The sequence below is a fragment of the Malaclemys terrapin genome, chromosome 2 (assembly GCF_027887155.1).
Source record: "Malaclemys terrapin pileata isolate rMalTer1 chromosome 2, rMalTer1.hap1, whole genome shotgun sequence".
Classification (NCBI taxonomy): Eukaryota; Metazoa; Chordata; order Testudines; family Emydidae; genus Malaclemys; species Malaclemys terrapin.
Genome location: NC_071506.1, coordinates 72,515,514 through 72,539,135, shown reverse-complemented (window position 1 = coordinate 72,539,135; position 23,622 = coordinate 72,515,514). Strand labels below are relative to the sequence as shown.

At 39.2% G+C, this 23,622-nt stretch overlaps 1 protein-coding gene across 1 annotated transcript in view; it reads left to right on the top strand.

Moving 5' to 3' along the window:
• The window catches only part of LOC128831960 (chloride channel protein C-like), a 107,045-nt gene extending 88,813 nt beyond the window's left edge, over positions 1–18,232 (top strand). Inside the window, exons 14-16 of the mRNA XM_054018931.1 lie at positions 10,621–10,717; positions 11,285–11,380; positions 17,476–18,232. Coding sequence (XP_053874906.1) covers positions 10,621–10,717; positions 11,285–11,380; positions 17,476–17,706 — 424 coding nt within the window. The 3' untranslated portion in view covers positions 17,707–18,232. The remainder of the gene's footprint in view (positions 1–10,620; positions 10,718–11,284; positions 11,381–17,475) is intronic.
• The last annotated feature ends 5,390 nt before the right edge of the window (positions 18,233–23,622 follow it).

Here is a 23,622-nt window from a genome sequence, read left to right as displayed (position 1 = left end):
CTCACACAGGTCTACAAATGCACCTCAGTGCTGACTTGTAACAAACAACCCTGTTCAGACTTCCAGCCTTGCTTAATAGAGCCAAATTTTGTGTTCGCTTTTGTGATATGGACACACATCCACTTGGGTTTAGGATGAGATCACCACACTTATTTTTGCTTGGGTGACCTAAGCGTGAGGTCTTTAGCTTCCCTGGTTGAGAAAGTCCTATATGAAATTAATAACATATTTGCAATAGAGACTAAAGTTGTTAAAGAGAAAGGAGCTATAACTGAAGCACAAGCTTCCAGAGCAAAGGACTCCTTAGAGTAAGGATGTTGATATTTTGCCACATGCAGTACACAGTGCAGTCCAGGGAAACCCTCACAGAATTCAGATTGAGGAATGTGTGTCTGGAGAACTTGATGCATGGAATTAATAAGAATGGGGAATTTATGCTGCTGAATATAGAGGATTCAGAGTCTGGCTTTAAAAATGCTCCAGATGATCCCAGCTCACCAAAAGAGAACAAGCTATTTTCTATTAGGGCAGGTGAAACAGGATGCTTAGCAAACACAGCAAATGAAAAGCACTGTATAAATGGGTCACTCCCAGAGATTCAGAGGGCTGCAAATTGCAATGCCCTGCTCCTCTGGAAGTAACTGTGTCCAAGATGGGATTTACCCTTGAGGAAGGCCGGAGGTACTGCTGCTACAGTACCATGGGGGTTCTGCAGGAGAAACGAGATGCAGCTTTAAACTCTTGCTGGGGATCAATAAGAGCATTTTCAGCAGAAGCTGCTTGGGAGATGCTCTGACCTTCCAACTGTCTTGGCTGCTTTGACTGTCTCCAGGTCCTCCTGGGGGAGTAGGGGCGGCTGGGGTTCTGAATTCACTTTTATGAGTACAAGGGTAAATTAGAACTATTTTGCCGAACACCTGTGGGATGTAGGGGGTGTGCCATCAGTGTAAGCATGATGCAGTGCAATGGAGACACTGAGAGGTTGCTACTTGACAGATTACTCTTTGGGCTGTACTGTGCCGCACCTTCTTTGACAAAAAGGTAACCATATAATATAAACCATAGTAAAAGTAGAATACACTGGGGATGAGTGTGAAGGATGGCTGCTGGTAGCTGGTTTTCTTCCCCTGGCTATGGACACAGCTGGAATGTGGTGGGGAAGCTGATAGCAGCTTATTGTCTCCAGGAAAGAGACCTCCTTTGCAGTTCTCCCTCCTTTACTGCCCCATAGGACAAAGGGTAACCTTCTTGAGGCACCTACTATCCCATGCATACTTGTCTCCTTCATGCCCACTTCCCTGAGAAACTTGCTGCTACTATGACACATCACTACTTCCTTCTTAGCAGTTCCTTCCACATGCACTCTTCTGTGAGACACATTCACTGCTCAGATCTGGTCTCCTCCCTGCACCTGACAACCCTCAGATGGGCACCATCCTCCATGATATCTAGCACGTCCAACGTTTGTGCCTCCCAAGACGCTTGCCTTCTCCACCCCCATGAAAGCAGTCCTCTCCAACTTGCTCTCCTTTCTTCTTTGAGATGTGAGGGAATAGCACCTTTCACCAGTGTCCTCCAAAACCAGGGATCGCCTCTCAAGACTTAATTCCCCATTGTCCAAGAAAGTGAAAAAGATCCTCCCAACATTCACCCAGGAAAGGCAGGTGGATGGATGGATGGCTTCTCATGGCAGGATCTGTTTCTTCTGCTTCCTTTTGATGAGGTGTCACTGAGGTGGGAGGGAAGGATTTTTCATAGCCTGAGTTCTTCCCACCCTATCCTAATTGCTGCAGCTTTAAACTCTGCTCAAACAGGGCACTGAGTGCCTGATGCTACAGCTGTATCATGGGGATAGGATATTTAATGATAGGCACTTTGTAGGCAATTTGGGTATTGGTAACACAAAACAGGCCATTTTCTTTCTACCTAAACCTGTAGGCTTTGTGTCTTATACAATTTATCTGCTGGAATGGACAGGGCACTTTTCCCTATTTTTGTCATTGCATCATTACCTGCACAGCTGTTATCCATTATTTCCCATTTTAACTGAAGGAATTTTTTTAGGTTGATTTAGTTTGATCAGGAGAAGGTAATTGCACAGAAACCAAAATGTCATAGAGTCTAAGCAGGACTGTACAAAATATGTTGGATCTAATGAAAAACTGGTAAAATCTTGGCTTACTGCCACTGAGTGGGAAATTTCTGGCATTGTGCCCACATGTTGTGTGTGTACTTTTTTCACCTAGGAAACCCCATTTCCTCCCACCCATGGTGTTCACTGAGATGTCAGCATTTATGGTTAATGGAAATTATTATACTTCAGACAAAACTAAAAAAATAAATAAAAGTACACTGCCAAAAATTTTACATCCAAAATGAAACTGTCACAAAGCCCAAACAAACAAACAAACAAACCAGTTTCACTTTGGTTGCAGTTATTTTAGCAGTTTTGGATATGCTGCACGGGACCAGGAATGGCTGTGTCCTGTGCAATTGCCTCCCTCAGATCAAATGACCTCAGCTTAAAAGCTTTCAGGTAAAAATATCTAAGTGATTTAGGTGCCTAAATCCCATTTTTCTAAACTAACTTGGGGAGTTTGTTCCTTTGGAAAATGGGACTTAGGCTCCCCAGTCACTTAGCCACTTTAGTTCATTTTTACCCTTCCTCTAATTGAAAAGGTGGAAACTGAGGTCAAGATTTCAGAAGTGGCTAATGATTCTAAATGCTTCAAATAACGGGTGTTCATCTTCAGACATCTTAAAGGGGTCTATTTTTTTTCCCCAGAGTTGGTGCTTGGCATTGTTTGAAAGTCAGGTTCCTTTAAAGTGTATCATGTTTGGGTACTGAAACATTTGAGGCACCCAAAACCATTAGTGACTTTTTTGAAAATCTTGGCCTAAAAGCTGAATTAGGGCTTGATCCACCCTAATCATGTGAGTAGTCTGTATTCATGTGAGAACTTTCAATAAAACTGGTATTACTTGTATGAGTAAGACTCCTTTTGTGACTAAAGATTGAAAGTTTGCATTCTTGGAGAACAGGAACACTGGTAGTTACTACACAGACAAACAGAGCTGCTGTTACGCTCTCATTAACCGTTCCTACACCACACTGGATGTTAGTACCTGTTTTAGTTAGGCAGGGAATGCTGGCCAGGGTACCCAGGGTTATTCTTTACTCATTTCAGGAAGTGCATCGAGATATTGAACCTTCAACTACACATCCGCTAGAAAATTCTGTTTGACTTCCCATTCAGAGGACACCTTTAATGTCCAATGCTGCAGTCCACCTAGGAGACCAAGCTTTAGTGTGGGGCTTGAACTTCTGATAACCTTCTATCTAGAGGCAAAATTGCTACCAACAGAGGGAACCAAACAGCATTTATATTTGCAACACTGTTATTTGTTGTTGCTGTGCTGGTCTTTCTGCTTCCTTTGTTAGGAAACCAAGTACAGAACACTATATTCATAAACCCTCTATTGATAGTCTTGTTTTAAATTCCCTGCTTGTAAACTAGTAAGGAAAGGGGATGCTTTGTTTTCCTCAATTTAAAGAGATGGTAGAGCAGCTGTTCCAAGTAACAATAATGACACAATTGCTGAGACAAACATTTTCATGATGATGCATGGGAACACTAAATCCAAACCACATTGTTTAGCTATTGCATGCTTTCACTCCAGTAAAGGGGAATGTCACAGACCTGAAAGTAAATCGAAGAGATCATAGTTTAGAAAATATGACAAAGTTGAAAACTTAAAGCTGTATTACACAGTAACATCCTTTAACAGGGAAATAATTGCTCCGAAGTACTGTATATATGTATATTTCATGGCAGTTTATTAGGTATGATTTGTCTCTGGTCAGCAAAGTGAATAGAAACTATTGTAAGTTAAGAATGTTTTGTGGCATGGTACAGACTGCTGATATGTGCTGCTGGGAAAGGAATATGGCACTGTGAAAAGTTACGGATCCGTTCAGGAGAGAATCATAGAAATGCTTCTATGACTTGAATGCATCCATAAGAGGGGACAGTTTTTTCTAGTTTACTTCCATCCACTTCACCAGATGGGGGATAATATGACATGCCTCCCCACATATACACACGCATTCTCACACATCCTTTTAATAAGCCAATGTCCCTATATTTTATATGAGAAGCATTTGCATTTGAAAAGAAAAATGCAGTACAACAGTTTGGGAGCGAATGGAAGGTTTAAGAAAAGATTCTAACATTCATGATGCCCAAAACACTTAATATGTGAAGTAATTCTTGAGTGTGACTGTGGAATGATTAACCTTAATATCAGCAAAGTCTCTCTGTTGGCACCCTCTGAAATAATTTGTCATTTTGCAAGTTGGAGAACCTTTTCCTTCTGGCACTTTGTTAAGAGGATACTAAGTTCAGATCCCAGGAATGCAAAGTTACTCAATCTGATACAGAAGGCTGCAAAGTTCATGCAATACATGGGGAGATAAACGTATTGCATAAAGATTTTCTTTTCTTCTAGAAGATCATCCATGGTCTTTCCATCATCTCTTCTTCATAATGGTGATCCTTCTAGCACTGATCAGTGATAGAAATGAGGCAAATTATGTGGACTACACTTTAAAATGCTGAATTTAAGTTGAGCCAGCAACAAATAAAAATGCATATTACATACATGAAAACTTTGTGTGCTCAAATGGGGTAGTTGACTGCATATAAAGGTGCTTTTGCAATTATTTGAGTACAAGTATGGGATCTGAGGGCATATTGTTTGTTTGTATGATGTCATAAATTCCTGAGTTTGAAAAGCTGGCCCAGTTAGCTTAAATGTGAGATTAAAAAAAATGATACAGTATACAGTAACCTGACATTTAAATTAGAACAACTCACTGAGAGCAACCTATTACTGATTTGGGTTGCCTGTTAAAATAAATTGAATCCAGCACTTTCAAAAAAGCCCTTTGACATTACACTCCTCCCCATATATTGTCAGAATCCTAGGACAGTGTAGCTCATGGGCAATGAAGATGGAGGAAGATTTTGGAGTTTATGACACACATTTTTATTTTGGATCTTAATGTGAAACTTCTTACAAAGAACAACATTATTTGATACTTTCAAAATTAGTGGGCCTGTTTCATTATACAAATAATTGTGCAGGTGTTGCAGGATTCTGCCACACAGCCTTTTGGAATAAATGCCGGAGTGCTGCAGAGTGTATGTGCTTAACTCAAAAAGCTAAATTAAAAACGTATGCAGCCACATGTGGGTGGCTTTTAGGCAAGTGCAGACTGTTGTTAAATGTGGAAATCAAATATGGGCATGGGGAAAACTGGTGTGTGTATGGAAAGACTGATCACATATTTTGTCCTATAGTTTAAATGTGTGGTAAATTCTTCTGAAATTGAAAATCTGGATGGTAGCAAACCAGATTGGGTGGAGGGAGGGACAAATACGAATCCAATTCTGGGCTTTTGCCCGTTTCTAGGATCAAACCAAATGGAACCTTTTGAAGATTCAGAAATATTAAGTTTGCATTTTCCCATTTGTTTTCCAATTTTGGTGTGATCTCTGCATTTTCACATTGAGGCTAGGCCTATCTGTCTATTTATTCATTCACTCATTTACTTATTGCAGTGATGGGGTCCTAATAAATATGTATCTGAGAACTTTGCAACCTTTAAATATTTGACTTCATAACCTGCCGTTGAGGTAGGGAAAATGATCCCCATTTTACAGAGTCGGAAACTGAGGCACTGAGATTAAATATCTTGCCCCAGGTCACATGGGAAGCCTGTGGCATAGACAGTTTTTGATCCCAGAATTTGAGGATCCGAGTCCAGTGCATCAACCACAAGACCATTCCTTTGGCAGTCAGAGTGCCAAAATCTAATCAAAGACTGTTCTTACATGGTTTCCAGCCCAAGTTTGTAGGCTCAAGTGGTTTGGATAAACACTGGCAATTTTGGCTGCTTAACCTGAACTGACCCTCTAACTGTTCTGAGATTTTCCTGTCATAAATGAAAAATCTGAGCTCTCTAGCTGTGCCCTGTACCCAGGGATCTAATCCTCATACCCTCGCTAATCCTCCCTAAATGGAATAAATCATTTCCCCATTTTACAAAAATGTCAGTTTTTCCACAATTTTAAGAAACGCATGTGAAAACCATCTTTCCTAGTTTAACAGCAGCTATGTTAATACAAAGCATAAATAACTCAGAGAAGTAGGCCTGTTTGCCTCAAACTAGTTATCCCTCTTATAGTTTTATTCATAAAGTCTCTCCCGTTGTATTATCTTGTGAAGGCCACATTACAGTGAGTGTTAGAACAAGTGCTTAACTTTTAATGAGTAGTAGAGTTATGACCCAGTTCTGCTGAGGGTTTCCTGTAGGGGGCCGAGCACCCACAATTCTTATTGACTTCAGTAAAAAGTTGAAGGTACATGGTGGCAGATCCTCAGCTGCAGGAAACCGTCATAGCTCCATTGATTTCAATGGAGCTTTTACAACTTACACCAGCTAAGGATACGATTGCCAACTTTGGTTGGACATATTCCTGGAGGTTTCATCACATGACCTAATCTTTAATTAATGATTAGCAGTCCTGGAAAGTTGGCAATCCTAGCTAAGAATCTACCTGCCAGTGCATTGGATGAGGCAATCAGTAGCACCCCTACACAATCAGGAGACCACAGAGGGGCTTCTGTATCATTTTATCATGCTATTTTGAAACTTCTCTTCTTTACTTTACAAAAAGCGTAGCTAGGATATGGAGCCTGGTCTGAAGCCCATTGAAACCAGGACTTGTCACTGAACCTTTGGATCATGCCTTAATGAAGATGCAACAGCGAAGCGGCTCTTTTTGCAGATGGAGGGATAATTATATTAAGTTCCTTCATTGTGCTCTGCTTCATACACGACAGACATTAATTCACAGTCCATATCAAGCCACACATAGACAATAAAATTTCAGAAACGAAATACACACGCAAGAAGCAGTGCAGGTATCTTTGGTGAATTAATGCAGAAAAAATGGGTTTTAAACATCAGTGAACAAACTGAAACAAATACTCCAGGTTCTCTAATTTTCTCAATAAACTCCATGGCTATCCTTTGCATTCATGGTGAAAGAATCATGCCCTGAACGGTTTTGCCAATGATAGGATTGTTTAATCTACTGTCTTTGTATTTATAGCTACTTTTGAGCTTGTATTCCTCTTATGTCACTCCCCCTATGCACAGAATTTGCAGTTTCCTCTGATAAATGGGCTTTTCTGACAAGAAAAGGGTGACACTCTAAGTTGTCAGATACTTTTAATTCCTGAGTATCATGCTGAATGTGACACTTGGAGGTTGTGATAATAATGTGTTATCTTAATTATGTGTGTCCTCATGATGCATGTTTTGTAACAGATATAGTATATAAAACTACAACAGTGCCTTTGAAATGAGATTCATTACTTAAGGGTTTTCTTCCTTCTTAAATAAACAAAGAGTAAACGAACAATTGCTGAGTCCAAGTTTGAATCCTAGCACTTCCTGTTAAGTCCAAAAAATAGTGCAAGGAACATGTTTGGTCTGCTCTTTCTAAGGCTTGATGATGTGATAGGAAGGATGTTGTGTGTAACATCAAAGAGTGATGTTGTTATACCTCCAACGCATGACTTCTGGAGGCCCATATCCAATAATGTACGCTCATTTTTCTCTTGAATATGGCAGGCTTTAATAGGATTGGATTCTTATCAGAAATGTTCCAACAATTTCCTTCATTGTGTTTCTGTGTGCCTTTTTTGACTAGCCAAATTCCTCTCACTGCTCAAAGTCTTGCTAAGTGACTCCCCACTGAGTTTAGTTAAGAACAGTGTTGAGCAAATTGCAAGCTGCCAAAACCAGCCATGAAACCACTGGTGATGAGCAAATGTTTCTGCTCTTTAAGCTCATGGTAAATGTTGCTTGCTTTTTCCTCCAGTCAGACACTGTTAAAGTGGGAAAACAAAAGGGTTTGTATGATGGACAGGCTCAAACCATATCCTGGATATGAACACCTCCAGACTTTGGAAAAGTACCACTATGGATCAGAACTTTGCATTTGGGGTCCATCTCTAGTTTGTATAGCAATGTATTGTTCAAAACCACAAATAGAATTCTGGCCCAGAGATAAGCCATACAGTTTTGCTCCCTGAAGGTGGCTGCATTTCAGTGGTGGATGAAATGATCCCATAGTAGTTGTAAATGAATATCTGGGGGCAGAATTTGGCCCAGGTGTATAATTCACAGTTACTTAATGTGATTTGGAGGCTTGTGAGAAATGTTATAGAATGTGAACCAATAAATATAACTGTGAAAAGGTGATCCTTGCAATCAGAGGGTATAATACATTAAAGACAAGACATACTACATTATTGGATATTCATCTTGTCCGTGTCCCCTGCTGCAGTGAACATATCAGGAGTAGTACCTGCTTTGGGGAAGAGTACTTGGCTGCTCTTCAGAAACAACTGTCTATCAAGAGTTATAACTGCATTAGTAGGTACAGACCGAGGGCTGCCTCAGAGCTTTGCTCTCATTAATAATGTGAAAGTGATTTTTAAAAATGTCAGTGCCAAAAAAGGTTGTTGGGGGGGGGGGGGGGGATGTGGAGTGAGTAATTTTGTTGCAGTAGTGAATATGAGCTATGTTAGTTATTTACTCATTTTTCTTGGGAGGGGAAAGTGTGTTTAATGGTTGGAGCAGCTGACTGGACCTCTACCTGGCTCTGCCACTGATTTCCTATGTGAGCTTGGGCAAGTTATTTCATCTCTTTGTACCTCATCTGTGAAAAGGGCATATATATGCCCCAGTTACAGAGATGCTTAATAATCCTAAAGCTCTTTGAGAGCCCTGGATGAAGGGCAAAATATCTCATTTTAAATTTCAGAAAAGTTTGATGACAAGTGTTTTTCAAAATACTGAGAAGAGAAGAGAAGAAATAAATTGTATTAAATTGTAATAAATACTGTAGCTAATTGAGACAATGTGCAGGAAAGTGATTCTAATGTGTTGTATATTGCTGCATATTCTTTCAGATTTGAATGAAATAAGATTTTTTTCTTTTGCAATATTTTAAGTTCTTGATATACCCCCAGCACATTACCTGCCATAACAAGATTGAGAAACACGCTGTCCTGGAGATTATCTTGAGTGCACCAAGAACAGCTTGAATCACTGTTAAACTGGATCAGCAAATCTCTAGTTACTGTATATTCATCTAAAGCATAAATCCCTCTTTAAATTAATTCCAGGTAACCAAAACTAGTAACTTGGTCACGTCCCTAGCTACTATGGGCAACATGCATTTTCCCCCCCTCCCCACACTTTTTATAAAAAGTCCCGGGAATCAGAGGGAAAAACACTATATTGCCCATATTTTTCATTTTAAAATTCATTAAATATTTTTGGTCATTTTTCCTAATAGTCCCCCTTTATTTAAATTTCTCCTACTGTCTACAAATTGAGCTATGCACTGATACGTATCCTGGAAGTTTCTGTCATCATTTCCCTCCATAGGTGGATCCCCCTCCATTAGGTGCCCCCACTAGCACCAGACATGTGACTCTCCTTCTGGCTGGGGAGAGATGGATGTTCCTCCTGCTGGAGTCTATTATAGCCTTCCTTTATGCCAGCCAGGAGGCTTGCTAGAAGCTTTGAAGGACCCATGCCATTCTGATCATTCCTCCCTCTGGGAACCTGTCAGTGCCTCATCTTCTGTCATCCAGAAGGTTCACTAGAAAGCGGTGATAGCATTCCTGTCGGGAAGTGAGGGATCTGAGGTTGGGTCTCCATCTTGAACCCTGTGTATGGGAGCATATTACACTCCCATAGACTCTGTACTCTGAGTACACTGGGAGTTTATAACAATAACTTGTGAACTGGAGTTTTGATCCTAATTCTTCATTCTCCTTTTAGACAAGTCACCTTGTATTTCAATCTCTTCCCTGCCAAACTCCTAATTAAAGGTTGTGTGATTGCTGTTCCTTGTATCTCAGTGGCCACAAATTTTACATATATCGATAAAGATGGCCATTTGAATTTAACCAGACAGCAAAGATGGATGTCTCACACAGATTGTGGGTGCAATCCTGGTCCCACTGAAGTAATTGGGTGCCAGGATTTCACTTCTTATTTAAACCACAATGAGTCTGAACATGTTTTACAAACATGGGTCTCATGCTTTAATGTGGACATAAGGCGGAAATGAAAAAATCTATAAAAAAAAAAAAAAAAGACAAACCTGACCCCCTTTGTAACTGCAATTATGACTTGATTGGAACAAACTAGATAGACTACTCAAGCAGCTCTTGCCAATCATATTAATTCAGATCAAAAATAAAAATGTAGAGGGGATAAATCCATTTTCAAAAAATGTAGGTTTGGGAGGAGTTCCACACCAAACTGAAACCCGAAGAGAGAGAGACAATTTTTGCTGGAAATCTAGGAAAGCTTTGTATAAATGATGTATTGCCCACTAATATTAGACTCATCGTATCTGTATATTTTTAGCATTGTCAGGCACTGGTTTCTGGAGATTATAATCCATTATGTTGGCCCTTTTTTAATTTGGCTTTGATGGTGAATGTATTCCTTATAAAAACTAGGTTAGAACTATGTATGCTGCTGGAACATGAAGCCATCTTTGAAACAGAGACTAACCACGATTCTCTTTCCTGCTGTCCTTTTCTCCTCTACCAGAAGGTAATCACTTTTCTTTATTTCTCCCTTTTGTTAATTGATGCATATTTGATATGTCCAGGGATTGTACTAGGAATGAAAATAGTTATTAATATGTTGTTAAATAAGTAATAAAATTATAAACTAAATAAAAGGGCAGCCCATAAACAGCCAGATAAAACTGAAATAAGTTACAGGCGCTCCTGGAGCAGCCCAGACTCTGGGAGGTACACAGGAGTGGAAGCCAGGAATTTTTGTGTTCTAATCCTGGTTCTGACACAGTCCTTAAATCAGCTACTCCAATCCTCTCTCTGTTTCCAGTCTGTAAAATGGGGCAGGTAATATTTAGCTTTGTGAGTGTAATCACCTTTGCAAATTATGAGGTTTAATTAATGTTGGTAATGCATAACAAAGGTGCAAAGAACTATAGAATAGCTAAGTACTATTAATTTATCAAAAAGAAGAAAGGATTTAAAAATCCTAAACATGAGATTGGTAAAAATAAATTAGGATGCAGATGAAAATCCATCATATGGTTTAGAGTCAAATTAGAAAGGTTTGGAAGGAGAAATAGAATCTTGCCTATTGCAGATAACGGTGGAGAAGTTGCCTGATCCACCACAGATGACCATGCTGCTGAATCGCTACAGTACAGATCCTCAGTATCAGCAACTCTTCATCAATCTGGTAAGAGTGAAGCCAACTCTAAAAACAAACATTTCCTCCATGAACAATGTATTTGTTATATTTTCTCATTTGTTTATGATGGCTGTGTCAGCCACACTGACTTACATAAACACTGCCAATCCTGGGACGTTACACTCTCAACAAAAGTAGCCGAGTACAAAGAGCATTCCAAAGTTTTAATTCATATTGTATAAACGTAACAGATGTTGATAAAACGAGCCAACAAGAAAATACAACAAAGGAGACCATTTCAAGGGGGCTTTTGATTAAAATACATTCCAGATTGACCAAAAGATACAACGTTAATGGAATAGATCATTTAACTGTCATCATTTGGCTCCTTTAGCATTATAAAGCAAACATAAAGCATTTCCATGTTTATTTCCTAAATACTGCACCAGAATACTGGGCCCAAGCACATTATAGTTTTTGGTGCACTGTACAAGGATTAAGAAAAATAAATAAATAATTAAACATAGCCAGTCTTTGCCTCAATGAGTTCACAATGCACAGAGTAGGCACAGATAAAATGTGGCACGTGGGGAAATTCAGAGTTGGGACTGACTTAGAGGGTTTTTCTTTAAAAAAAAAAAAAAAAAAATTTTGAGCTCTGCTCGACCTCACTGTAGTGATCCTAATGAACACAGGAATTGCCATACTGGGTCAGACCCGAGGTCCATCGAGGCTGGTATTCTGTCTCTGACATTGGCCAGAAACAGGTGCTTCAGAGGAAAGTGTAAGCACCTTGCTTCCCTTCTGGGATAATCTGCCTCCTACATGGATCTCATCCTGATCTGTAATAGTTAGAGATGGGTTTAAACCCTGAGGCATGAGGTTTAATATCCCTTCTAAATTTTTGTTATTAATTCTGATAACTCTGGATAGTCTTGGTGTCCATATACATGTCTCATCTCTTTTTGATTCTTGACCTCAATGACTTCCTGCGACAATGAGTTTCACAGTTTAATCACACATTGGGTGCGAACATATTTCCTTTTATTGGTTTTGAATTTCCTTTCTTTCAGTTTCATTAAATGTTCACTTGTTCTTGTATTATACTATAGGATTGGGAGAACACAAGTTCCTGATCTACCTTCTTGATATCATTATCTTATGCTGTCCTCTCTTTTTCTCCTTTCCAAAGTAAACATGTGACCTTAAGAGCCCTCAGTGCCAACTGGCAAAGGGTTCACTGTCATGTAACAGCTACTCTTAACAGGCTTGACAAACTCACTATGCCTAACACATTGCTGACATAGTATTTACCTATAAAGAGTGTCTTGTAAGGTATCAGATGAAAACTGGTAACATAAGGGTCATTAATATCACTGTGAAACATATATGTTAATACTATATGAAGAATTATGGATACTCACTGATATTATGCTTTAAAGTCAGTAACCAAACAAAAGGAGAAACAGGTTTTCTCCCAGACAGGAGGGAAGATAGTTATCTCCCTGTTTCTAATGTAAATTGAGCATTGTGGAGCCAAATATAATGGGAACTACCTTTGCATGGAAGTCAACAGGAAAAGCCAGGTTGACAGGGGTGTGTGAACTCAGCTTGGGAAGACACTGGAATCTGAACCCCAGTGGTTCACCCTGTCTCTGGGAATAAACTCCCTATGAACCTTACGGAAATATAAGGAGAAGCAAAAGAACATTCTGTTATCTATTTCCTGAGGAGACCCCTGGTAAGGAATAGGGAAAATCATGAAAATCTGGATCCGGATTTGATTGAAAATCAGGTAACTCTACTGAAAAACTCAGAGGGTAAGAAAACGGCTTTAGCCAAAGGATCGTAGCTTGCTAAAGTTATGTTTAGTCTCTTAGAAGTGTGTTATACTTCTGTTTCATTTGTAACCAATTCTGTTTCCATTATCCTTGCTTTGTATCACTTAAATCTCTGTCTTTGTTAATAAACTTCTGGGTTTTATGAGAAGATCTCTGTGCTATAATATTAAGCAAAATGTGAATTAGTTGAATCAAACAAGCTGGTGTGCACACTGTCTTTGGAGATAGTGAACTTTTTTGGGAAGTTCTGTGTCCTGTGTTATGCAGGTCAGACTAGATGATCACAATGGTCTCTTTTGGCCTTAGAATCTATGAAGTTGGTAATTTTTGTGAGTGTCCAGTCACTGGGGCTGGGTACTCCAGGCGAATGATCTTCCAGGGGCTTGGGACCTGCATGTATTACCTGCAAAGCAAAGTAAGGGCCATCAGAGTCCTGAGAAATTTGTCTGGGATAGTTAGCAGACTGGGCTAACAGGGAGTTTAGAACCAGCAAATATCTCTTACTGAGGTAGACGCATGGTAACCTATAATTTTGGGCATCCTGAGAAAGTGTCACAAAACAATCTGTCTTTTTAATCTCTTTTCATTTGTGAGTTTCCCCAGGCCTTTGATCATTCTCACTGCTCTTCTTTGACTGCCCCCACCCCTTTAGTTCTGCAGTATTCTTTTTGAGATGGGGTGACCAGCATTGCACACAGTATTCCAGATGAGGCCATACTACTGATTATATATATATAATAATTTTATATATATATATATAAAATTATTATAATATTCTTTATATTATACCATGTCCCATTCCTTATGCATCCCAACATTTTGTTAGCTTTATTTTTTTTTTAACCACAGCTACACATTAAGCAGAGGTCTTCATTGAGCTGTCTACAGGGAAGACCAGGTCCCTTTTTTGAGTTGATACAGTTAACTTACAACCTGTAATGCATATGTATAATTTAGAGGGCTGTCAAGCGATTAAAATATTAATTGCGTGATTAAAAAAATGAATCTCGATTAATCACACTGTTAAACAATAATAGAATACCATTTATTTAAATATTTTTGGATGTTTTCTACATTTCAAGTATATTGATTTCAATTACAACACAGAATACAAAGTGTACAGTGCTCATTTTATATTTATTTTTATTACAAATATTTGCACTGTAAAAAACAAAAGAAATAGTATTTTTCAATTCACCTAATACAAGTACTGTAGAGCAATCTCTTTATCATGTAAGTTGAACTTACAAATGTAGAATTATGTAAAAAAACCTGCATTAAATAATAAAACAATGTTAAACGGTAGCACCTCCAAATCCACTCAGTCCTACTTCAGCCAATCGCTCAGACAAACAAGTTTGGTTACAATTTGCAGGTGATGCCGCTGCCCGGTTCTTGTTTACAATGTCACCTGAAAGTGAGAACAGGCGTTTGCATGGCACTGTTGTAGCTGGCATCGCAAGATATTTACGTGCCAAATGCGCTAAAGATTCATATGTCCCTTCATGCTTCACCCACCATTCCAGAGGACACGCGTCCATGCTGATGATGGGTTCTGCTTGATAATGATCCAAAGCAGAGCAGACTGATGCATGTTCATTTTCATCATCTAAGTCAGATGCCACCAGCAGAAGGTTGATTTTCTTTTTTGGTGGTTCGGGTTTTGTAGTTTCTGCATCAGAGTGTTGCTCTTTTAAGACTTCTGAAAGCATGCTCCACACCTTGTTCCTCTCAGATTTTGGATGGCACTTCAGATTCTTAAACGTTGGGTTGAGTGCTGGAGCTATTTTTAGAAATCTCACATTAGTATCTTCTTTGCGTTTTTGTCAAATCTTCAGTGAAAGTGTTCTTAAAATGAACAACATATGCTGGGTCATCGTCCAAGATTGCTATAACATGAAATATATGGCAGAAAGTGGGTAAAACCAAATAGGAGACGTACATTTCTCTCCCAAGGAGTTCAGTCACAAATTGAATAAACGCATTATTTTTTCAATGAGCATCATCAGCATGGAAGCAAATCCTTTGGAATGGTGGCTGAAGCATGAAGGGGCATATGAGTGTTTAGCATATGTGGCATGTAAATACCCTGCAACACCGGCTACAAAAGTTCCATGTGAACGCCTGTTCTCACTTTCTGGTGACATTGTAAATAAGAAACAGGCAGCAGTATCTCTGGTAAACGTAAACAAACTTGTTTGTCTTCGCAGAACAAGAAGTAGGACTGTAGCATCTCAACAGTGTCCTTATCTTCCTTAATTGCTCTCTTCATCCACTGGTGATCCAGTGAAGTCACTAATTCTTTTGTGAGCTTTCTACTTCTGAAACATTTTAAAGAATTTTATATTTGTTTTTACACATTTAGTTATCTGCTCCTCAAAATAGTAGAGAAATGTGAAGGTAAAAGTAGTTGCTCATTTTCTTCATTGTGGATTCATTAATTAGAAATTCCCCACAACTGATTAAACTGGCTGTTATCAAAGATATATGTCCAAGATTTTGCTTGGGATTTTTGACGATACTGATTTTAATTTCCTGCAGCCTCTGGGTTTTCCCTGCTAGTCTCCCAAACATTATTGGCCCTATTTAGTTTGTGAGATTTGACTAGATTACACCTTGAGAGGTGATATGACTGCAGACCAGACCAAAGAATACTAAGGAGTATATTATTATTCAACCTTTATTTTTACTTTAATTGAACCTATATTCTATATTTTTACTTGAAAGAATGTTTTCAAAATTTCCTTTTTTTAAAATTCCAAAACAATAAAAAGGTTGAAACTGAAACAAAATGTTGTTGTTGAAATTAACATTGTTTGACATGACACAATTTTTTTCAGCCTTTCAAAATTCCCAACAAACCACAAAGTGCATTATTCACCGAGCTTTAATCTTAACTACTAACCAACTCTTGCTGATTTCCCTATGAGGTTAATCAGTGAGGTGTGTCTGCATTTTTTATGTCACACCTTGTCTGTTTCACACTGTTTTAGTCAGTTTTGCACCAAGAAATGTCAAAAGTTTGACAATGGGAAGCAAGGAAATCTGTTTCATAATAGCAGAAAAAGAAACTCTGGCAAATAGCCACAATAGCAGGTCAGGGCTAATGGGAGAAAAATGCCTGTAGAAAGAGCTTGAGAACGTATTTGAAGTGTTTCCTTTTGGGCCTTTTGGGTGAAATACATCCTTAACTTACACATAAGCCAAAGCATGGAGTCTCTGGTGGTGGAAAGTCTACTATGGAGGAGTTTGTGGAGGACAAAGTGGCTGTAACCTCATTTTGCCAGGTGGCCTAGAGGCCAGACATGGCTGGGGTGAGGGTATGGGCAGGGCAGTTGAGAGATGCACTGATTCAGTGCAGCAACCTCTTGATGGCCTTAGCTGATAGACTCCTAAAGAGCTCCTGGTCAGAATTCAAGCTGACCTATGGGGATGAATCCTGCTGAGGGCCTCCTGATTGCAGTGAGGTTCAATTTGTACTTCCGAGTACTTTCTGGGTGGATCTTGCCCTTCATTAGTCCTTTTAAAAAAAAAAAAATGGTAAAAGACATCTGAATGCTCTCTTTCCTCTGGTTCCAATCTACCCACTATCCAAAAATATTCCTGGAGAGACTACAAGACACACCATCCTCAGGTGGGTGTGGGGAGCTTCCACTGATTTCCCAGTGCACCCATATGCACTTGAGGATAAAAGTTATGAGTAGGATGCCGTATGGATAGGTAAGATATAGAAACTTGGTGAACACCTACTTAAAATACCAATATTTACCTTGGAAACCTACCAAATTAGCTTTAGCTAAATCTAGAAACATTTATGTCTAAGGTGGGATTCAATGATCAGCATTCAGCACCCAGCAGACCTCACAGTATATATTTTTTCTTTGTTTTCTCTCATGCAGTATATATTTCTGATTTTTACTAACATTAACTAAAGAATATTACAGGATGTCACAAATGGGGTTGTATAATGAGAAAGCAGTTATTAAACATCTCTTTGACTTAATAAATACTTGATCATTTACTATTTCCAAACAGGAATTCAGACCATATCAATGGAGCTCAGCTTAGCTGTTCCAGCCTGAGATATTTGGGTATATTCCAGTCATAACAGCTTAATGTGAACTTGATCTTTTAGTAGAAAAGAAAGGGCTCATTACTGTGTACTTTATACTGATTTGGGTACAGCTGAAATAAAAGAAAGTGTAGTAATCTCACCCCCCACCACTCAGGAAGCCTGCTGTAACAGGAATGGCTACACACTTATTTTCTCCAACCCCCACCTTCTCTCTCTTTGTCTTGCAGGAGCCGTACATAAACAAATCAGCGGTGTCGGTTCAGGCTCATTTCTCTCTGCAACGCACATATATCATCTTTCGGACCTTGGGGCTTCGCCACCTGACAGTTGTTGACCTACAGAACCGAGTTGTTGGGATAATAACCAGGAAAGATCTGATGTCTTTCCAGCTGGAGGAGAGGCTGGCGCGTCAGCTGGCATCGCAGAAACATGACTCAGATGAGCAGCCCTTAGATTAGGAAAAGAGAACAGAACTGTGAATGTTTCATTTCTTAAGCTTTGTCACTTTAATTTTTTTTTATAAGCCTGCATTTTTCTTAGGTAAAGGAAAAAATGGATATAACTGTGCTGTTAGATTCCTTTAGGGCAGGGAAGTTCAAAAGGCATCCTACCTGGGCCCGTAAATGTATCCTACCACTAGCTCCCTTGAACCATAGGATGATGGCAAAGTTCATTGACTGCAGATTTGACAGGGCACTGGGTTAGATGGACCATTGGTCTGACCCAGTATGGCTGTTCTTATGTATGTTCTTATATTTTTAAGGCTTGTGAACTAAATCAGGAATTTTCTACTCATCTACCATGGAAGGCAGAAGTACAAGCAGATATGAAGGTTGAGGTTAAAATGTCCAAAAGCATCTATTTTCAAACGTGACATAGTCATTTAGAAGCCTAAGTCCTGCTGATTTTCATTGAGACTTATTTCAGAGTAGCAGCCGTGTTAGTCTGTATCTGCAAAAAGAACAGGAATACTTGTGGCACCTTAGAGACTAACAAATTTATTAGAGCATAAGCTTTCATGGACTACAGCCCACTTCTTATGCATCCGAAGAAGTGGGCTGTAGTCCATGAAAGCTTATGCTCTAATAAATTTGTTAGTCTCTAAGGTGCCACAAGTACTCCTGTTCTTATTGAGACTTAGGCTTTGTTAACACTTAAAGTTGTACTTCTATAACTATGGTGGCATAGTTAGATGCAAAAATGCCCTAGCACAGATGATATTATACTAGTATAAAAGTGCTTATACTGGTATAACATTCTGGTTTGGCGAAGCAAAATAACCTATATCAGTATAAAACAACTTACAGTATAACGGTGTCTACTCTAAGGCTTTTACTGACACATTTATGTCAGTAAAAAAAATCATACCCCTTACCTACATAGTTATGCCAGTAAAACTTTAAGTGCAGACTAGAGGTCAGACTCCTAAGTGTCTACTTCACTTTTAAAAAATAGGACATTGGCTCCTAAGTGACTTAGAAGCTTTTAAAAAATATACTGTGTGCACCTTTCTTTTTGATTTTAAAAGCATGTACTTGTAGGCTGATTTTAAGCACTGCCTAAGGCAGTTAGTTGGACAACCAATTAAAATGAATGGGAATTGGGCACCCTACTTGCCTGAGATATATTTTAAAATCTTGGTTTCAATGAATATGCCAGGCAGGCATAGTCCTGAGACCCTAGGGCAAACTGCTATTTTGGCCCGCAGCAGTGCAAAGTTTGAGTATGTCTGCTCTTGACTATATTTCCTTTCATGTTTGCAGCTATTAGAATGGTCTCTCTTTCTGTACACCCACCTGATGTAATTTAATATGTAATGAGTGTCACACACAGAGGAGATGATCACAATTGTCCCTCTGGTTTGGATGTAGTTGTTATTTATATTATAGCATATTTGGAAACCAGGCACCCAGAACACAATATACAAGGCCCCATTCTTTGTGATTTTTGGTTTCAAACATTATATGCTTCCATGGAAACTTCATTAAACATTGATAAATGAATGTGACAAATCTTTTGGATAAGAGACTGGTAGACTTCCTTTCTGACATCATAATTAATTGTTATTTTTGTTCTGCTAAATAATTTCCCATAGACATGCATATTAAAACCACACTATTGTTCCAAGAGTCCACCATGATTAATGTTATAATGAATACCAAGAAAAACTAGTAACTGTTTACTGGTTATAACAAGTTGCCAGATTATCTGAAAGTAGATTTCCAATATTTGAATTGTGCAGCTTTTAGCCTCCTATTAGTCAAAAGATTTATAGGACTTTCCCTTGATATAGTTCTTCACTTAGTAATGCTGTTTTTCTAGCACTGCAGAGGGTACAGGGTGCTTAAAGTTTACAAGACAGGGCAGAGAATGAAATTTTAAAGAGCTTGCAGTCCAAAGCTATAATTAGGTACAGGAGAGATAATGAACTAGGAATGTCTTGTGGAGCATCTAGCTAGTAGGTGGTGGGGAACACGTGAATTTTTAATCATCTCCCTTTCATACCAGTAATATTATACTAACTAGTATATTGGCTGGATCACTGTCATTACTGACATGTGCTTCACCTACTCTAGGGATGTGGGGATGGGGTGTCCTGAACTTTGTGGATCACTGAGCATCAGCAGGACAGTAGATCTAATCTAGAGTCCTCTTGTGAATTACCCTAAAAAGCTGGTGCTATGAAGCTGGCTTTGATTCCCACTCCCTCTGGTAACTAATAGCTAATCCCATATCTGGAGCATGCTTGCTGTAATTTTGTGCTCTTGGTTTAAGGCCCAGTACTTCAGCTGGTAAATGGGCTCCTTGATTCCTTGAGTGCATAAACAATGCTAGCCCAGTAGTACTCAGTAATTATGTGCCCACCCATGTAGTGTAAATCTCCTTCATCTTTCCACTAATTACATCTCAGGCTGATTACCTCAGGAAAACAGTATCAATTGTGTTCTGTAGTTGTGGTCTATTGAAATGAACACAAGGCTTAGAGAGTAAGATTCATTGAGTCAAATCCCAGCACTGCCACTATCTTATCACATGACCTTGAGCAAGTCACTGAACTTCCTGTGCCTCAGTTACTCCATCTGAAAAATGGGGACGTTACTGGTGCGCCATCTTCGTAAAGGGCTTTGTGCAATGCATATGAAAAGTGCTATATAAATATGAACTATTAATATTAAATTATAATTATTTATCTCATACCAATGATAAAGCAGTGCTAATTTTGCCATCATGACAATGTGGTATCTCTCAGGAAACATTCATCCAATTTACCACACATCACCTAAATGCTCTGTTATGTATTATGGGGATTGCATTCTCCCTCATGTTATGCCCAATATCACCAACAGATGAGGCCTAAAATGGCAAAAGGATACAAGGTAACATGTGCATATACTCTGACAAATAGAATTCCTTTCAACATTTCCCAAGAGACATGAAGATGAGGCTCAAAGGGAGAGATGTATTGTGGGCCCCACAGTCAAAAGTGTCCTACTTAGAGACTCTGACAACACTCATGACACAATATGTACAAAATGATGAAAATGAAATGGCATTCTGCAGTCTGCCCTTCGTGATACTTCATCAACACATTGGCTCTCATGATCCCCACATCCAACATGTAGGTGAATCTTTTGGTGCTTAGGCATAATGATTTGAGAAACAAATAAATTGTCTTATGGTTTTGCATGAGATATGCATTTAGATTATGGAAGTTCACAATTTGCCAACACAAATTCCAGTGAAGAAGGGGGAGAGATCCTCCAGGGAAGGTCCATTTCAAGTCCTTCACCATCATTTTTGGTCTTTGTATACAGTCATACATCTTCCCACTGACTCCATTTTTATGATGTTTGTTTCCCACCACTTATTTGTACCCCAGAATGAAAACCATTTTGCAAATGACACAGCCTTTGTTTTGTCCCGATTTGGGACAGAAAGATCCAAAATAAGGTATAGTGAGGCAAAAAGTCCCCTTTTGAGTTAAAAGGGTTTCTTTTTAGCAACATTGTGTCTGATATAGTAGTTATTACAAATCCCTATACATGAGCATAAAATCCTAAAAAGGGCCATTGCTGAGGTAAATAATTTTCTGCCACATGTCTCCTGGGAGAATGTTATACCACTTTATTACATAGTTTGTGTGGGTCATATGACCCAGGTGTTCTTAGGTACTTATTCCAGTATTCATTGCATTAGTGTTCCTATCACACTACACTGGTCTGATATGTACTTTGGAATTAGCTGTTTAGTGCTTAAAGTGTAACTCATCATAATGCAAGTTCCTTTTTAATTTCCTTGGTTTCTAAATGAGTTATTGGGCTCATTATACTAGTATTATTACTAGTATAATATCTAAAAGGCAACTATGCAAAAGCCAACAAAGAGCTCTATTTATTACAGCCATTACAAAGTATAGACTAACACCACACTTCATCTTTATTTATAGTGCCTAAACTTTTTCTCCCACTCCTGAGTGGGTGGTCTGGTTACAGTGATGGTAAATCATTTACATCACTTTCCCTAAAGTAACACAAAATCCACCCAAATGATGAAAAATGATTTTTTTTTTTTGGTAGTAAGATCCCTTTTGAAAGAAAATCTATAGCATGTATAAGGTATCCCACTGGAACTTTCTTTTCCCTAAACTAATTTTCATATTGTTCCGCCAGCAGTTCCCAATTGTGCCATGTTTTGAGGCTCTCTTTGTACTTTATATTTATTGAATAATATGGTGCAAAAATAATCTGTGTTCACTTTGAACTCTGCAAAATGTTAATCCCTAAAAATGTTACTTTATGGAGATTATCCTACATCAGTGGTTCTCAACCTGGGGCACTTGCTGCCTCAGTCACAGACAGCTGGCTGGTCACAAAACCAAAAGCTTCTGGCTTAGGACTGGAGAATGAGGAGACAGTGGAGAAGTACACACACTATCTGACTCTTCAAATGTATCTTGTTCCCAAAATATGTCGGTTTTTTCCTTTTGTTCTGTTGATCTATGTGGCTTGATTCAGGTGTTAGCTCACTTGCAAATGGGGAATTTATGATTGAACACTTCTGCTTTTAAATAGGCATTATATATTCTTGGCTGCACCTGTTCAGTGGGTTATCACATTCTTTCCAGTGGAGAATGAGGAAAAGTTTATCTCACCACCACACATTGCTTGCTTCTCCAATGGGAAATAATGATACGTGTCCCTGTTTAAGTTACTGGCCAGTGAGAAAGGAGCCTGCAAGACTGGAAATAGCAAAAGGAATATTTATTTGTATGAAAAAAAGGTGTGTTAGTGTCCCGTGGTCTGGGGGAACTGCATGGCACAAGGTAGTATTGGTAAACTGCTATGGACTTTCTTTCTTCCAGGTCCTCTATTTGAATCTAGTTCAGATGATTAAAGCATTGTCATCTGATGTGTATTTTGAAACAAGTGAAAAGTGTAGCTTCTTAGTGAACAGGTGTTCACACCACAGAAAGACACCTTTCCAACTGGTATCCTTTATGCCAGCCTCTTCTCTGAGAAGCCAAAAACTGAATGGGAATGGAAAAATAACTACCCATCGCTGCAAGAGGTGGTCCCCATGGGCTTACATCTGGAGAATAACTGGTGAGGCAGTGCAGTAAAATCTGTGTTAATGTTGCCTGTGCTATACCTGCTTTTTATAAAGACAGGATTTCAATCAACAGAGCTGTCAGTGCACTTTGGGTGATCAATAAATTGATTAACTTCTAATTTTAGGGTAGGGGTTTGCTCTCAGCACAATTGCCTGGGTCTTGGGCATTCTATCTAAAGCTGGTCTGGACTTTTTCAGCAAAACATTTTCTCATCAGAAAATGCTGATTCATCAAACTGAATTATTTTGTGGGAACATACTAGGGTCAGCGAAATCAGGAAGGGTTTCTCAGCTCCACACAGGGCGGGAGAGTGCCCCAAATAGCCACTAGCTCAGTGGTTAGGGCATACGCCTGGGATATGGAAGACCTAGATACATATCCCTGCTGTGCCTGATTTGGAGCAGGGACTTGAACCCAGCTCATTCGCATCCCAGGTGAATGTCCTAATCACCAGGCGATAGTCTCTTTCTCAAGTTTACCTGTTGGAGAGTTCCACTTTGTATAAACAAATATTCCTTGGGCCAGGGAGAGACTGAGTGCATAGTCCAGTGGTCAGGGCATTCACCGGTGATGTGGGAAGACAGGTTCAAGTCCCTGCCCTGAATCTAGCATTTTGTTTGTTGATTGCAGGTCTTCCCTCTGGACAGCAGAGGCTGCTCCTCTGAGAGATGCTGAATAGCCATAGAACCCCACTCTGCAGCTGCTGTTGATTCCTCCCCTCTGTTGCTTTCCTGGGACAAAAGGCAGAGGAAAGGGGCTGCTC